Here is a 17,748-nt window from a genome sequence, read left to right as displayed (position 1 = left end):
TGTAGCTACAGCAACCGCTCAGATAGATGAGTAACACTGAAAAGCAGTTATTGCATTAAAAAGACCACTAAATATTCATCCATGTTCTCAACTTCTCAAGTTGAGAAAGGTTGACAATACTGTGCACTGTAATTTCTCTTCTGATTTCTTTTCATTCATTGTATTTCTCTCATTTAGGCATGATTTGAACACTAACCAAGGCTTCTGTAAGACCATCTTCAAGAAATAACATGGCAAAGGATTGTCCCTTTGGGGAATGAGCATCTCAGGCAGTCCACCGCGCTGCTCTTCTCTCTAGAATGAACTTCCTCATACTTCCTTATCAGGCAGGAAGGGAAGCTAGGAACAGGAGCTAAAAATCTTGGGGATGATCTCTGTATCTCTAGGCAAATTGTTATCATTTAAGTTGCATGGCCTCCCCATTCATTTCATTTATGGGTTCCCACTTAAAAAGTGTGGGGTAGATTTCTTTTAAAATTATGGCTTTCATAGGCTTTGTTGTTCCTGTCCTTTATCTTTTCTTCTTAACTTTTAGCAAGAACATGGGCTATTTCTGGCCCATTTCCTCTTTAAAAATGCCATCAACATACCACAGAGCGTATTGGTCTCTAGAGTTTGGAAACTAGCAGCATAAACCTCAGTCTTTAGCGATGCTGTAGATAAGCTCCACTCTCCGCTTTAAGCTAAAATTGCTGTGCAAGGTGACAGCCCTGGCAGGAAAAGCAGCAGCAGTATTTCCAGCAGTAGCAATTTCAAGTTCATTATGCAGAGTTTTCCCTTGAGGCCATTTTCTTTGTGTTTTTCTTGTTCTCATTGCTTCTTGCTTGCTTAAACTGACAGCAAATGTCCTGGTTGATTTTCACAGAAGTACATTTTCTATAGTAAAAAATGACCAATAGTTTTAAGGAAAAGGAACAAAATAAATCCTAGATAAATCTGTCTGCTATTGATTAAATATAAAGTATGCCCCCTTGCATTCAGCATGAAGATACAGAACCATACTGCATAGCAGCTTCTGAAGGTCTGGAGAAAAGATGTGGAAAGAAAATTGCTTTTCTAGAGAAAGATGTGGAAAAAAACACTCAGCCTTTTTTCCCAGTAAATTTTGTTTTAACAATATGTAGTCTCAATTTTTTCAGAAAAGTATCAAAATTTTAATAGAGTTCTTGGTATATATTTGATCATGGCCATTTACAAAAGAAAAATAGCAGTATAAGATTATATATCTAATAGTCAAATATTATCTGCTTTACTTATTTCTCTGTAGTGCAGAGTATGGCTATACACTACTAAACACTAACGTTACTTCTTACAGGGACAAACATTCTTTACTGCTCTTTGTAATACATTGTACACATAGTCAGTATGTAATAATGGTAAAGGTTGCTCACTTCATGAAGACTTTATTGCTGTTTGAAAGCATGAGGCACATAATAACCAAGCCTTTATAACCAGGGAGCTTCAAGTGAGCCCCATGAGCACATAATCACAGAAACATGGACAATTTCATCATTCACTGAACTATATTCACTCCTTTACCATATGACAGAAAAAAATGAAATATTTTTAAGTACAGTGTCTCTAAAAGCTTCTTCCCCCTGCCCCCCCTTCTTTTTCCCTAACTGAGCAATTGATCATGTATGCAAATAGCATCTCCTCTAGAGCATGCTGTGCTAACCAACAGGCAAAGCCTCTGCACAGCAGCACACTGTCACCAGGGCTGGAATCACACAATGCCAGAGTGAAGTCTGGTTACGTAAAAGACCATTTTGAGAAACAGTTACCAGGACTCCGCTATTAACTAAGAGAAGGACTTTGTGCCATCACCACAGAGGCCCAGCCTTGGTGCATGACAGCAGGTCCTGCATTTGATGCTCCTCAACAGAAGCAGAAGGGTGAGCAAGCAGCCCCAGAGGGTGCGCCGGCCCTGCTGGGCTCCGTCTTGACAGGAACATTTGCTCCGCATTCGGCCCGCTTTACTCACTGCACTTGGCATTACATCCCCTACTCATGTCTACTAAACTGTTTATATCGCTGAGAGATAAGAGTATCCAGCTGCTCTGCACTGCAGTTCTCTGGGGGATTAGAAACGGCCAGGACACTACGAAAACAAGCTCAATAATGCCAACTAACATGGCAGTCTGGGGGCCAAATAAGTGTCTGGCAACCAGCTCCAAAACTATCTAACTGCTGGCTGTCCTGGTTTTGGCCAGGATAGAATTTATTTTCTTCCTAGTAGCTGGTATAGTGTTGTGTTTTGGATTTAGTATAAGAGTAATGTTGGTAACACACTGATGGTTTTAGTTGTTGCTAAGTAGCGTTTAGACCAAGTCAAGGATTTTTCAGCTTCTCATGCCCAGACAGCAAGAAGGCTGGAGGGGCACGAGCAGTTGGGAGAGGACACAGCCAAGACAACTGACCCAAACTGGCCAAAGGGGTATTCCATACCATGTGATGTCATGCCCAGTATGTAAACTGGGGGGAATTGGCCAGGAGGTGCCGCTTGGGAACTGACTGGGCATCGGTCAGCGAGTGGTGAGCAATCGCATTGTGCATCACTTGCTTTGTATATTTTAATTGTTCTGTTATTATCATTGTCATTTTATTATTATTATCATCATCATTATTATTTTCTTCCTTTTCTGTCCTATTAAACTGTTCTTAACTCACAAGTTTTAGTGGGGTTTTTTTTTTTTCATTCTCTCCCCCATCCCACTGGGTGGGGGGGCAGTGAGTGAGTGGCTGCATGGTGCTTAATTTCCAGCTGGGGTTAAACCACGACACTGCTGGCCCAGTTTCACAATACTGAGACAAGTATTCTTGGTGAACACATTCCAAGAGGTAGTAGATAACAGACTTCGGTGAGAACTCTTGCCCATGCACTGAGCTTTTCTAATTTTAAAAATTAACACCAAAAAGCTAGAAAAAAATATTAATCTAGAGAAAATTCTCAACATCTACAAAACCTAGTCATTTTGATCTGAAAATGGTAAGGGGAAGAAAAAACAGTTAATTCAAAACAGCCTTCTAAAAGCATCAATTCGCATTTCAAAAGGTAAAGTTACTTCTGGCTGAAATATTCTAGATAAGGTTTTTATAATAGGGAATTCATACAGGTTTAAGTTGTTCTCATTTTCTTTTTATAGAAACGAGGATGCCATTATCCAAAGTTTCCAGTCTGCACACTTCACTCTACAAACACACCTCGTTAGGAAGTTGGGTTGTAACATAACCAGATATCAACTAATTTTAGTCTCTGGATCCCCAAGTGATACTTGGAAAAGGTTGTTGTTACATATAATTATTTCATTAGGGATTTTGAAAAAGAACTTTACATCAAATTTTTTCTTTTTTCAAAGATTCAACCTTTAAAATACCATATTATTTGTGAAGGAAAAACAAAATGTTCAAAGCCCTACCATTTATCTTCCCTATTAGAGGATGAATTTCATAGAGCATGTTCAGCTCTGCACTCAGCTGTATCAAGGAAGTGGTCTATCGGACTTCAAGTGACACATGTGAAAAAGACCGTGATTCCTTATGGCCTAGCCTTGGTAAACCCCTTTGTTTCTTGCCTGTCCAAGAAAACAGTACTTTGTTCTGTCTGTTTAGAGAGATTGGTTTCTTAACCCTTCTGTGCATGTTGAAAACATTATTCCTTGATAAGCACAATACCAATGCTTATGATAGCCATATCAATGATCATTTCCAACAGCGATGTTACTTGACACTTTAAACCTTAGGTGACCTACACAACTGCACTTTTCTACCCAGGATGAACATTCAATTGCAAAATTCAACATAAACGGTCTTTCATCCCTGTTTGAATAAAAACTGATCACATAAAAGGCATCTCTTAAAGATTCTGGTCACAAAGTAGTGGTTTTACAGTCAGTATATGGCTGGAGCCAACTGTTCTCAGAGGAAGGAGAATATCTGAATTTCCTGCTTTTCACACTTACTTCTGTCTCACTTCTACTCAAGGCCAGCCACATTTTGCAGATACATTATTCCTGAGATTAGTTCAAGGAAAGCCACTTTCTCTGAAATGCTGTCATCAAACAACTGAAACTGAAGGACAAAACACTGTACCAGCATAAGCACCCTGTATTTTACTACAACTAAGAAAAACAGGCTGCAGGTATGATTAATACCTGTAAGATTCCACAAAAATTGTTTTCTGGATTTTTGTGGCAAAATATGTGTGTCTGTAAAACATACACATGTAATTGTTTTTTACTTATGTTTGTTACTGTCAATTAGTATTTGATTCATAATGATAAATTTAAGTGGACAGCTCAGTAAAACAATTCTACATTTTTTTATTAAAAACTATATTCACAATAAAATAGCTTTCTTTGAAAGCACATAACTAGCTCCACTGCTATTACAATGGCTTCTGTATAAGCAACTCTTCCTTTACAATTATCTTAGGCTACAGTATAATCGCCAACCCACCAAATATGTTAAGGTCATTATCTTTTTCCAGCTGAAATCAAAGGTAACATCCCCACTAAATTCAACAGGGACTGGATTAGTCATGAAAACTTATGGCATTCTAGATTAAGAGCAATACTTCAGCCAAAGTGGGGAAATGGATCTTAGCTATGAATGCCATCCCAGGAAGATAGTAAAACAAAACTAGGAAGCCAAGCCAATTTTACAGGGGAGTAGTACTAAATATTTGGGAAAGAGGTTTAACAGGTCCGATAAATCAGAAAGAAAAGTTCAAAACTGTAATGCCCACTCCTGAGCATATTACCTTAAAGTCATTCTTCTTATATGATACTTTATAGTCTTCACACTGTGAGCATTACTGCAAAGGATCCAGGTGTCATTAAAAATGAGTTAAAAACACTATAAAAGCCATTGCATGGGAAACATCTGATCTAGAACTATGACTTTATTCTGCCCTCACATAGGGCTTACTTGTGTGTAATATGTACGTAGAGCATAAAACCAGCAGTAAAACTACTAACAAACCCTGACAGTACTAATCCACATTTCTAGTGCCTGTGAAAGCCAGGAAACAAATGACCAAATAAAAGCTTTCAAAGAAAAGTACACACTGCAACTTGTATTGACACTTCAGTGACACAGTCAAAGTGTATGAAACCGTGGCTCTACCAAAGTTAACTTCTGAAGCTTTACTGACTTCAGGCAGACCCATGATGTCATTCCTGGAATGGTCACTAGAGATGCTGGTCAGTGAGAAAGGACCAGAAAGAGAAAAGAGGTCAGAAGTCCCTCTTCCAGACACACCCCAAACCACTTGTAAGCCCAGATACAAAACAATGTGTGACCATTCACCTGCATCTCTTTCCTCAGACTTGAGAGTTGTAATTTCACAGCATGCAATTACTTTTCTTTAAGAATGTTATTATAATAAATTAATATACTGAAGTGATGTTTATTAGAAATGGAATATTTATGAAGGCATAGAAGTGGGAGCAGAGAACTGTTTATGAATATTGGAAGTTTTAATAATTACTTACCTCTTAACAATGCAATGGTAGTGAATTAGCCAGCAAGTTTTTCACAGGACTTTGCATAGCAGTAGCATATCCCATTTATCTTTATTTGATACATATACATGTAGAAAGACCATTTCAATAATGATTCTGTATATCCTATGGATAAACATGGGGCGTTTACTTTACGGTTTTCTGCAAATATGATTTGCACCACTCTTGTCACTCTTTCAACTCTGCTACACAATGTCTATTTTATTGCTCCTGCCACAAATCCAGATGGCTGCAGATATGCAGCTGGCAACACTATGTTGTCTGACCCTGTTTAGGAGTTTACACAATGCAGTGCTTGAATTAAGAGGAAGTCCCAAGTGCCCTCATTAGCACAGCAGCCAATGAGCTGAAACAGGAGCAGCGAGAGTGGGAAATTTTAGCAAAAAATTCCTAGTACAGGAAATGCCTACAAGACAGAGGGGAGATTGTATACTTTGCTGTGAAGACAGCAGAGCATAAAAACAGCTCTTTTAGGCATGCAATGGTATTCTGAAAACTAATTGCAAAGTCTATAGGCCAAAGCAAGCCCAGCTACTCTTCTTCAATATGTGACTGTATCTCCTTCCACTCGTAAAATAGGGCATAATGATTTACCTTAACAAGGATCACCACCTTTGCATAGAACTGTAAAATAATAGTGAACATGTTGCTGGCTTTATCAAATATTTTCAAAAAGGTCAAGCGGTGAGAGAAGTGTTTTAAGGATGAATGAGTCTATTTAAAAATTTTAGATCTTGTGAAGCTTTGACATTAGCTGTCGTCAAGCCAGACTTTATAGGAGCTGGCATTTAGTTTTCTCTGTGAAAACAATAAAGGGGTGTTAGATAAAATACATAATTGTTATGTAAATGTATGAACATATATTGTGGTTTTAATCAGTGTTGGATGTAATCTCTCATTATTTGAGCAACTTAAGTTATTACTAGAAAGTGAAATTCAAAGTATGCTGTGTTGAAAGGTGCCTTTACACATTCAGTGATACGATAACCTTTTTAGGTATTCTGGTGCGGTGAACTAATTCTTTCTGGCATTACTTTTTTGCCATTGGCATTCAAGGTTAAAAACGCATGTGAACTAAATTAAACTATGGATATAAATCAGCCGTGGAAACATGACTATTTTCTGGCAGCACATTGTACATATACACTTGCATATGCAAATATATTGAGTTTTTTAAATAAATAGTCTCTGCTTTATGATTTCCTTCTAATCACACAACAATCACAATCAATTCATAAACAAAAGAAATACTGAGTAAAACTGCAATACTGTCTCTTAAAATGAATGTGTTTCCATAAAAAGATTCTATCAGCACCACACTCATTCACATACACTGTTTCACCTCAGGAAAGCCTTGCTATTTCAAGTAGCACTGAAGCATGTGATTAAACCCCACCAATACAAAGATAATTAATTAACAATTAGTACATACCTAGCTCTTGTATAATTCTTTTCACACACAAATCTCCTAGCGCTTTCCAGAGAAGCCTAGTTTCACAGTTACCACTTGACAGCCAGGCAGTAAAGGCTAAATGTACATCCTGCTTGGGTGGCCAGATCCCTTTACCAAGGCAAAGCCTGACAGAGCTCCCAACCCAGCTCTATACATTCATTCTGCCAGCTGCAGATGTCCGTGAACTACTTGCATACCCCAAGGTCAGTCTCCCTACAAATCTCATCTGCCTTTGCTAAATGCTCTGGAAAGAGTCCCCGTGACTGACTAAAGCACTGACTTCAGTCAGGCGTGAGCACTTGGCAAAGAGGACCATCGTAACCGCCGGACTGTCCTCACCACCATTCACATGAGCATGCCTGTGGCCTACAGTACAATGCAGCACAAGCTCCTCATTCCTCCCTCGGGCCTCTCAGACACTCAGACTCATGTTTGCGCAGTTTGAATGTATGATGGCAGCAGCCTCAAGACTGGCCTCATGGCAGAGCCCAGATGCACCTCAGGATGTCCAAGGACACCCCCCATAGGAACAGGCGAGGCAGAAACTGAGCAGTAGAGAGGCTATGGACAGCAAGCTCTATCTATGGACAAACAAACTACTGTTAGGTATATGCTGAAACTCGGGCATGTCCACACATTGTTCTGCATAGAGATGAACTTAGGCACAGGGCAATGCACTTCTGCAAATGGAGACATCAGACTTCAGACATCAGCCAGGAGCAGTTTGAATGTATGAGGCCCCCATCTGTCAGCAGAGCCGTGTTATGGACAGACAGTCTGTGCACCCACTCTGTAAAATCCAAAAAGGTAACATGTACTGGCCTAAGTCTTAATTAAAGCAGGTCAAGCTCAAATACTTCACCTCATGCTCCCCACAGGCTGCAAGTTGCACATGGCTGGTTACTGCAGCTCAGCTGACCCGTGATTAACAGATCTTTAAGCAGAATTAATTCAGTCATGTCTGAGCCCTAAATTGCTATGGACAGGTCACAGAAATCCCTATTACTACCCCAAAATAACTATACTGGGAAGCCAAGTTCCACTTACTAATCCTAATATTTAATACTTCATTTATAAAGAGGCAAATTACAAATTGACTGAAGGAAGTCCTCGTATTATTCAGAGTTTGAATGACCAAAAAAAAAAAAAAGTATGACTCGCATCCCTTTTAGAGACAGCATGAAACCTACTAGCCTAAAACAATGTGTATTTCAAACTGTTGGGCTGACTTCTGTTCTTGATAGCATTTTTTATTATTATTATTATTATTACTTAGAAAACAAAAAACTCTAGTTTAGGAATGAATGCCTTCATACATATCCCTTAACCCTACATGGGTGAGAGGCAAGAAGTAATATCTGCAGAGAAGGAAAAATACTATTTGTAAAGAAGAAAGCCCTTAAAACATGACTATATTGCATTTATAATTGGTTGTACATTAATAAGTATATAAGGTTAATGAAATTTTCATGTAATATATAATGCATAATAATTATACAATTGATAATTATGATACATTTATACAATACATGCAAAATTACAGGTAACAGTATGTTGTCCAGAATGGTAAGCAGAAGTAGACTCCACAGTCTGCTGAGTTTTCACCCAGTATAACCAGAGGGGGTTTTTTATGGTGCCTTGTACCCCAGGAAATGGCATCCAGGATTGAGAGTCAATTTTGAAGCAGTACTGAACAATTTATTAGATTAATAGTAGATAAAAAAAATCTTTATATATATATAGTAATTCTTCTACTGCAGATTCCTTAGTGCTTTACACTGAAACTATATTCCAACCTGCAGGTGAACAGAAGTGATCTTAACAAAGCCAGGTTGCTGATAAGAGATAGCAAGTGCTCCAACTTTTTCTGTTACCACATTCCCTGTACTATGCGTGAAAATTACGGACTAGCATGTTTACAATGGATATTCCTCATTAAAACAGCATGTCACGTGCATGTTTTCTGAGTGCTGGAGATGTGGTATACCCACCTCAGCTAGGCTTTTTATTTGCGATATATGAGGTACCACACCTCAGCTAAATAAGAACCATATACGATGAAAGCTGGGCCATCACTCACTTCAATGTATCAGAGATGCTGCAAGAGCATCATAAAGCTTTTTAAACATCATAGTGCTTTTAAGGCTGAAAAACACAGCTAAAGCTACTTACAATTCTACTTTGGCTGTCATTTATTATGTATCATATGGACACCCATCTCCTCAATCCTGCATGATGTACAATGAGCAAGAATTGTTTGGTTGAGGAACTGATTATTACTTCAAGCCTACTATTTTAGATTACAAACAACGCATACAAATTCCCTAATCGCACAGGATTAGTTGGATTAACAATTTGTCACTTAAATATAAGTGCATCGTTTATTGGACAAGCAGGCATTCAGCTGTTGTGAACAGAACCCTGTCCGCCTTGTTCACATCTGCTTACCACTTTACTTCCAGAGAGCCCATCAAGGGATGAACCATATGGCCTCAATATTGTGTTTGTAAACAGAATGCATAGCAAGCACAGCAGAAATTATACATTCAGTTGGAAGTACAAACATAACTTCTGCAGCCACTGTTCATGTAATCCACCACAGCACAAGAAGACGACAGACAGATAAAGAAGAATTCCCAAGAAAACCCACAATGGCTCTGAAGTTTTTATTGTTTCGCCTGGTTACAGCTCTGTTGGATTAGTGGTCTTATGCTGGGATGAAAACAGCATCAGACTATCAAACCATGTATTTGTCTTGCTATGTGTCCCAACAGGCCAATACTGACATCTGGTACACAAAGTTACTGTAGACCTTACCAGTGTGATTTATTTTTATTCTTAAGTAAAGTTGCAATGCAATTATCCCTTCACAAAGGAAGAGCATGGCATAAATTGTCCCTTAGCTTTAATATCTCCTGCTGGCATTCCCCCCTTCCAAAAAAGTGGCTTTTTGAAGTCCCCAGCATTTGCCCATTAAAAAAAAGGCTGCAAGATTTTTCCCACCCCACCCCAATGTGAGAATGAAAGAAGAAAACGATCAAGGAAAAGAAGTTGCAGCTGTCCACACAGGTTGAAACAGACTATGAAGACAGAGACCAAATGGGCCCTTCAAGAACAACATGATCACAGACTAAACGAAGTATTCTGGCAATTCCTTCTCCATGTAAAGTCTTAACAGCTGTCAAATGTGCCAACCAGAAAAGGACACATAAATAAGCTTTAGCTAATCAAAGATATTCCAGGACTATTGAAACAGGTCATATATCAAGCTAAAGAGAGTTTCTTATACAAGTAAAACCATTCCCATTTTGATTTCAGAGGCTATAATTAGTCTACCCAATTTATATGAGTCCGGACGTACAATTATAATCTTTAGTTGCATTACCATTGTCATTTCAAAAACAGCACTGGGAGATGTTCAAATATTGCAGCTACCTACCTAGCGAAAAAGCTTATTCCTCCCAAAAAAGTGCACCAGGACAGACTGAACACTTTGCTGGGCGATTCCTCTAACTTGCTCTACAAGATGTACATAAAAATGAACACTTGAATACCTCACTACATATTCTTAGAATTTTTGTCCTGTAACACAGACCTGCTGGCAACTGTGCATCCTTGCATTATTTATCAAGTTTCCTTGATGCCTTTCTGGCAGAAGTGACAAAACAGCTTAGTCTCCTTCAGGATGCATGGAGGCCACTTCTACTTCGAGTAGCAGAGCAGGAGAAAAGTCTGTTCCATTCTGCCCCTGTGCGTTAGTTTTTTCCAATAGTATCAAAGTGTCCATAGAAGCTAAAGCGAGTTGGTACCAGCCATGAAGTAGAAAAATAATCAGCCTAAAACAGATGGAAGAAACATTTGTGAAGGTAGTGATTTTTTCTGACTAAGGTCAGGAATGAAAAGCATCTAGAGTTATCAGGTATGAGGTGAATTTACAGATTCTTGGCACAGCAAATTCACAGAGGACATTTCCAGAAATACTTCTTTTTCAGAACTTTCATTCCAGATTTTGTTTTTCCTTAAGTTGTAACAAACAGATTAACAGAATATTTTGATGTCCTGGAAATGGATCACAATCAAGCACCCTTTTTCATGTACAGCACTAAGTTATGTCAGAGTAGAATAGTTTCAGTGAACTACAGGTTAACTAAAAGCTATTCTGACAAGAGCATTTTGAAAACTCAGCCTGATAAAATCCAGTCAGGTCCTGATGCCACACCACATGGAATCATAGGTGCCAGAAGAAAAATAGGGGCTAACAGGTTCAAAAAGGAAGAGTGAGATAAGAGCATGCCCAGTCACATCAGCTAGATCTATGTACTGGAAACAAGCGGTATTTCTCCTTCAGGTCTCTGCATATCCTTAACTACTCTTGAGCTGCTCAGACCTGGAACTATTAAGAGATCAGCAAGGACACTGAAGAAGAAAGAGAGACTTACAAAATCTGTGCTGATCCGTCAAAAGGTAGCTTCTCTTTCTCATTATTCACAGAATGATCCTGTTTTTTCTTAAAGCATCAGGGTACGGTAAATTCGATACATGAACGATGATGTTGCATCTCTCACTTTACAGTCCTTTCTGCCAGATTTCAAAATTCCTTCCTCAAATGATCAGAAAGGGGAAAGTTACTGACTTAAGCTAAGCCGAAGGCAGAATGCCTGACTTTTTACATCCATTCCTTGTTTGGGATGTGCCAATTTAAAGATTCATCCAGTCTACTAAAAAAAACCAGAATACCACACTTCATGTCTGAATGGCAGATATTTTTTCAATGATGATATTAAGAGGATTATCCTAAAACAAATTAGTCTTTAATTGGTTTACAGAGAAAATATGAATATGCTAGGAATTCATCTAGGCAAATAGAACAGTGTATATTTTATGAATAAGTACTGTAATCATCTGCCTGTTAGTTGGAAATAAAAACAAACAACATTTGCATAATAAAACTGTTTACACATCGTAATGAAAGTGTGTCATTATCTCCTCCTGGCTTTTATACAACAGTCAGCGTACATCTTAGGTCCAATACATTGAGTTTTACACCAAGTATTGCTTAAACAGTTTTGACATTTTAAGTAATCCATATTAGCATGTGGAATCATTAAAAGAATCCTTGAGTGCAGTTAATAGTATTTTAGAGAGGTCAAAATCATTAAGATCTACCAGAAAGAAATAATGCAGAACTAATCACTCTATAGATTCTGAAAACATGAGAAACTAGCCTCACAGTTCTACAAATCATTTCTACTGGAAGCTAAAGGATTAGACTGACACGTATTTCCCAAGCTACATCTGTCATAACAAGTCTAAAAAAGCAACCAGCCCACTGAGCAAGAACTGGCACTTTGGGAAATGGCTTAAATAGCACTGAGCTCTCAACTAGCACTTTTATGCTTATTACATATTTGAATAGACTTAAATCAAAGGTGTATTTCTTGTCACCTTCACGTTTGACTTAAAGATAAAAATTAAAAAAAAAAGAAAAAAGTATATTGAGAATTTCTCAGTATACTGGAGATACCTGGATATTAGTGCTATGGACAGTAAAAGGACAGGAGTGCAGAGCCAGCAGTAGTACTCTTTCAACCCTGAGTCACAAAGACAAACGGGAGGAAGGGAGCCTACAGGGGCACTGCCTCTGCAGGAGTCTCATTCTTCCATCACAGAATCTCATACTTAGGGCTTTTACATTCTTCTGATTGCAATTTCAACCTCATCTACATTTTGTAGAATATTTTACTGTTAGTCTGCCTAATGCTCCTCATGCAAACACATCTACTCACTCAAGGCATTACTTCACCTGTGCCTAAAGGTATGATTTAGGAGACCTTCCACAAATAACAGTCTAACATTGGGATGGACCATGTATTTTGTTATATGTTAAGCTGCAGTTGTTTTCAGCCTTTTTTTAAAAACAAAACAAACCCAAGCATTTGGGCCCTCAATATTCTCCAGTGGAAGAATTCATAAACTACAGATTTAGCAGATAAGAAACAGTACATACACCCTTTATAGATAATCCACAGAAAGCAGAAAACCAATGTTGTAATGTAACCTGCTTCCTTTCATAGAACCTGCATAAAAGCTGGGAAACCAACTGGAAAAAGGGAAAGAAAGAAGCTCGTCTCAACCTACAGAACGGCTGCTGGATTCCTCTACAGGTTTACTACAATTGCTGTTATACCTATGAATCATAGAATGGTTTGGGTTGGAAGGGACCTTAAAGATCATCTAGTTCCACCCCCCTGCCATGGGCAGGGACACCTTCCACTAGATGAGGTTGCTCAAAGCTGCATCCAACCTGGCCTTGAACGCTTCCAGGGATGGGGCATCCACAAGCTCTCTGGGCAACTCTGACGTTGCAGGGACTTCAGGCAGATATGTCTATTAGCAGACAATAAATTGATTACTTTTGAACTGAACAGCACAACAATTTGACTTCTTACTAGCTCCTACATGACCTGGAAGATATTGTAGAATAGAATAGTTCAGTTGGAAGGGACCTACAACGATCATCTAGTCCAACTGCCTGACCACTTCAGGGCTGACCAAATACTTGGTTAATACTTTGTAAATACTTGATCAAAGACTGTAGATATACAAACCCAGTAAGTCCCAAGTGCAGAGTACAAAACACCTTTCCTCCAGTCACAGTTTCCCTTTCCCATACCAGAGCACCTGCAAGTCGAGCATTACAGTAGAGCAAGCAGTCTCTGATTCTGCCCCAGGACTTCATTTCCCAGATCAGACTCCTGAGGATCTGTGACCCGACAGCCAGCTGCATCTATCCTTGGATGGCATGGGGGCTGACGGGATGGGGAAGCAGATGGACTCAGGAATGAAAGTGTGGCAGCAATGCTGCACTAGGGCTGCAGGAATGTATTAGCAGGAAGTAGCATTTTAAAGACTAACCTGAAAGTTTCCAGGATTAACATAGTGCTCACAGGTACATCCCTGTCAAATGACACAGCTCATTATTTATGTCTCAGCACATGCTCATTGCTGCCCTGTGACCAGACACTCAGCTCTGCCACATGGCTTAACACTCACATCTGCTATCGCAGCTCTGATGTGGCACAGGAGTTTTGGATGAGCAGCCATGTGACAGCCTCACAGCAGCAAGAGACCCATTGCTGATGAGATGCTCATCAAGACAGATCCAGCTACTGGTACTTTACTTTTTCAGTTTCTTCATAGCAGGCGTGTGGAAAGAGGAAAGTAACTGGAAAAACTCATTTATTCTCTGATTTTAGAGCAACTTCATCAAAACTCAATGCAATGGAGCCACTGATTGAGTCACATTCAGAGAACCTAGGTTACCTTGAAGCACTCCAAGCCCCATCCCTAAAAACCAAAAACAAACAGTTACACTGAACACCAAGGTAGAGAGTCTGTTGCTCTATCTCAAAGCTCCAGAAACAGCATTAACGCAACACACCAAACTAACAGAAAGAAAAAGAATTTTTTGTTTAAAACTCTCACAAATCATAGTATGTAATAAACTATACTCCATAACACTAGTGATTTTGGGGAAAAAAAAAAAAAGTACAATTTCATTCATAGAAATCCATTTCCTTCACTGGTCTACATTCGTAACTTTACAGGCGGAAATATGGCTTTGTTACATGATTAATTTTTATATTTCATTTACAGAAAAAAACAAAAATTACACCAAACATCTATGTTCAAACTGTTATGGATGAGAAACAAATGAAATAGAAGAGAATCTAATTAATCTCTGAATCTTGGGAAGGAAGTTCAGCTACTGCTAAAAGCATACAGGTTGCTTTGGTGAAGAAATATTACCTTCACCACTTCTTTCAATGAAAAGAACAAGCAAAGGCAATGTCCACATCCTGCACAACTGAGTAAAGACCCATCCCGTGTAAACACTAAGTCCAGGAGAATTATCCAAGGAGAATCAGAACAGAATTCTGTCTGAAGCCTGAAAAATGTTGCCTCTATTTAATAATGTTAATGATTAGACTTAATGCTGTTAAAGCAATGAGATTCCCAGGGGCTGAATTCACCATTTAATAAAATAAAATAAAGATTAAAAAAAAAAAAAAAAAGCACAACACAGGGACCTGCAATGTGGTTTTTCCATGCCCTGACCTCCCAATGCACGTCATTTGCCCGAGAGACTGGTGACTGGGAGAGGAAGAACAGTTAAATATCATTAAATTCTATTATTAGCTTTTTAGCAAGGCTAATTACAAGACAGCCAACCCAAAATGTCATGGTGATTTCTCTGACGTAATCATCTAGCACCCAGGAAATGAATGGAAACTACCAATCCATTTTGCTGACACATATTAGGAAAAAGAGATGCTCATCATGAATATCTGACATAATCTTTATAACTTCCTGAGCCAAACAAAAGAAATAGAATTAAAAGCAAAACAAACATCACATGCAAACAACGGAAAAACATCATCACCAAAAAAAATCCAACACTTGAAAATCTCAACAGCATTTGGGGTTCAAAAGAGCAAACAAACAGGTAAATAAAATGGTCACCTACTTGATGTTAAAATAGAACAGAAAATTAAACCAAAAGGCTACATAACATGTTTTGCCAAATGATGTAGCTCAACCCCTAGAAAAAGAGAACAAAGTCTCAAATACTAAGGCTGAGCCTGACCCTGAGGTTTTATGTCTGATACCATCCGAGACCTCATGGTGCTACAATGCAGAAGGGAATCGTATCTGGGACTACCATATGAAGTCCCTACCACTACCTTGATGAAGCTTTCTCTTCTCTGTTTTTTATATTTTCCTGAAAAGGAATTAATCTGTGAAACTAGTAATTACTATCTTAAGAGGTCTCTTCTTACTGTAATTTTTTATTCTAATGCCTACAGCTGATTAAAATAAACTCTTTACAAGGAGCTTCTGTATGTGTAACCGTGCATGCACCTGGTGAGTCTATATATAATCCATCCTCGATGGTTAAATACTCCCATCTCATTCCCTCTCAGTCTTTGCTCCACGGTATGGTCAGGGATTATTAAATGATGCTAATGCCCTTGTTATCTGACAACACAAGTAGTACATTCAACAACTTGAGGGGAAGACATCTCACTGCTTTTCTCTCTTAGCTGTTTTCCCAAAACCCCAAAGAAAATCAATTAAATAAATCTCATTTTAGATACACATATTTAAACCTGATTGACAGAAGATCATATTCAATTAGAGACACACAGGTTTAGTTTGCACACACATCAGTAACCGTGACATATGGAGACAACTAAATCAAGCAGAACTGCTCCCTGTTCCTTGCACATACCAGTTTACTTTCAAAAAAAAAAAAAAAAAACACCAAAACCTGAGGGGGGGGTTCTAATTAGTACTGGGCGAAATATTAGTAAGTGGTTGCTAAGAAGCGGGTTTCCCTCAGGTAGCCCGTCTACCTTCAACCGACACGTTTCGAAAAATAAGATTATTTTTACCAAAAGGAGTCGAATGGGGCTGGCGATACAGGCACTGGCAGTTACATAAATCGGTGCTAAAAATAAACTTCAGAAGCGCGGGGTGGGCGCAGCGGCTGGGGCAAGGGCCGGGCCCAGCAGCGCTGCCCGCCGAGGCCCGCCGGGGCCGGGCTGCAGCCCCGCAGTGCCGAGAGCACGGAGGCTCCCCGCCCGGCCCGGCCCGGCCCACCCCCCAGAGCCGCCCCGCCGGCGGCGCCGCACCGGCCGGGGCCCGCGGCGAGGCTCGGCCCGGCCCGGTCCAGCCCAACAAGTTGCCAGAGTGGGGGCGCGGGCGGTCCCTGCTTACCACCAGGACGGGCACGCCTGCGGTCAGCGAGTAGAGGAGCACCGGGGGCACGGCGCTGCGGTCCTCCGGGCCCGGGTAGGGCTTTCGGTACGCGCCCTCGTAGCAGAAGAAGCCTTGCACGTTGACCGCGAAGGTGTCCGTGTACTCGAAATAATAAGCCAGCATCACGGTCCCTGCCATGATCACCATCTGGAAGTAAAGCATGCTGGTGAGCGGAAAGGGTACTCGCATGTACGTGGGCTCCGGCGGCCGCGGCAGCCCCCCTCCCCGGCAGCTCGCTCCGCCCGCTCCCCGCCAGCATCCACCGCGGGCGGAGGCGGCCCGGCGGCGGCCAGCAGCGCGGGCAGGGCCGCGGGGCGGGGAGCGCGGGCAGGGCAGGGCAGGGCAGGGCAGGCGAGGGCCCGGCCCGCCGCTCCGGCACCGGCTCCAGCGCGGGCGCCGGCTCGTGCAGCCGGACGAGCGGAGCGCGGCGGCGGGAGGGGACGGCTTCGCCCCGCCCCGCCCCGCCCCGCCCGAGGAGCAGCAGCCGCGCCGGACCCCGGCCCGGGCGGGGAGGAGGCTCCGCACCGGCGGCGAAGGCCACTCTAAAAGTTCCCCGGCCCTGGGACGGCCCCCACGGCACGGCCCCGCGACCGTGGTTAGCAAGTGACCCCTCCCCGTCTTCCCCCCGCCCCGCAGGAGGTGGGGGGTACCGCGGGTCCCTCTCTCAACCGCGACACACGCACACCTGTGTGACGGGCGTGCACAGGCAGGGGAGCTCCCGGGGCTGCCCGCCGCCCCGTCGTGCCGCGTCCTGGAGCCGCCGGGAAGCGCTCGGCACTGCGGGCCCGGCGGCGGCCCTGACACCGCCAGCAGCCACAGCTCGGACGTGCCCGGGCAGGCAAACGGATCGCCGCGATTTGCCGGGGTGGCAAAGGCCTCAATATATATCAATGGATAGCTATTAGAGCCGTTAACGTTTAAAGCTTTCGCTTAACAGCTATAAAGACA

The 17,748-nt window shown here is 41.2% G+C and overlaps 1 protein-coding gene across 4 annotated transcripts in view; it reads right to left on the bottom strand.

Annotated features, from left to right (window-relative positions):
* The window catches only part of PLPPR5 (phospholipid phosphatase related 5), a 92,304-nt gene extending 75,085 nt beyond the window's left edge, over window positions 1–17,219 (bottom strand). Inside the window, exon 1 of one of the 4 annotated variants that reach the window (XM_052801833.1) lies at window positions 16,759–17,219. In XM_052801833.1, the coding sequence (XP_052657793.1) occupies window positions 16,759–16,989 (231 nt within the window). In that variant the 5' untranslated portion in view covers window positions 16,990–17,219. The remainder of the gene's footprint in view (window positions 1–16,758) is intronic. The other 3 variants (XM_052801832.1, XM_052801830.1, XM_052801831.1) reach the window with 3 other exon arrangements.
* Window positions 17,220–17,748: the final 529 nt, after the last annotated feature.

Source organism: Harpia harpyja, chromosome 11 (genome assembly GCF_026419915.1).
Source record: "Harpia harpyja isolate bHarHar1 chromosome 11, bHarHar1 primary haplotype, whole genome shotgun sequence".
NCBI lineage: Eukaryota > Metazoa > Chordata > Aves > Accipitriformes > Accipitridae > Harpia > Harpia harpyja.
Note: the sequence above shows the minus strand (reverse complement) of the source record. Positions and strands in the feature narration are given on the sequence as shown.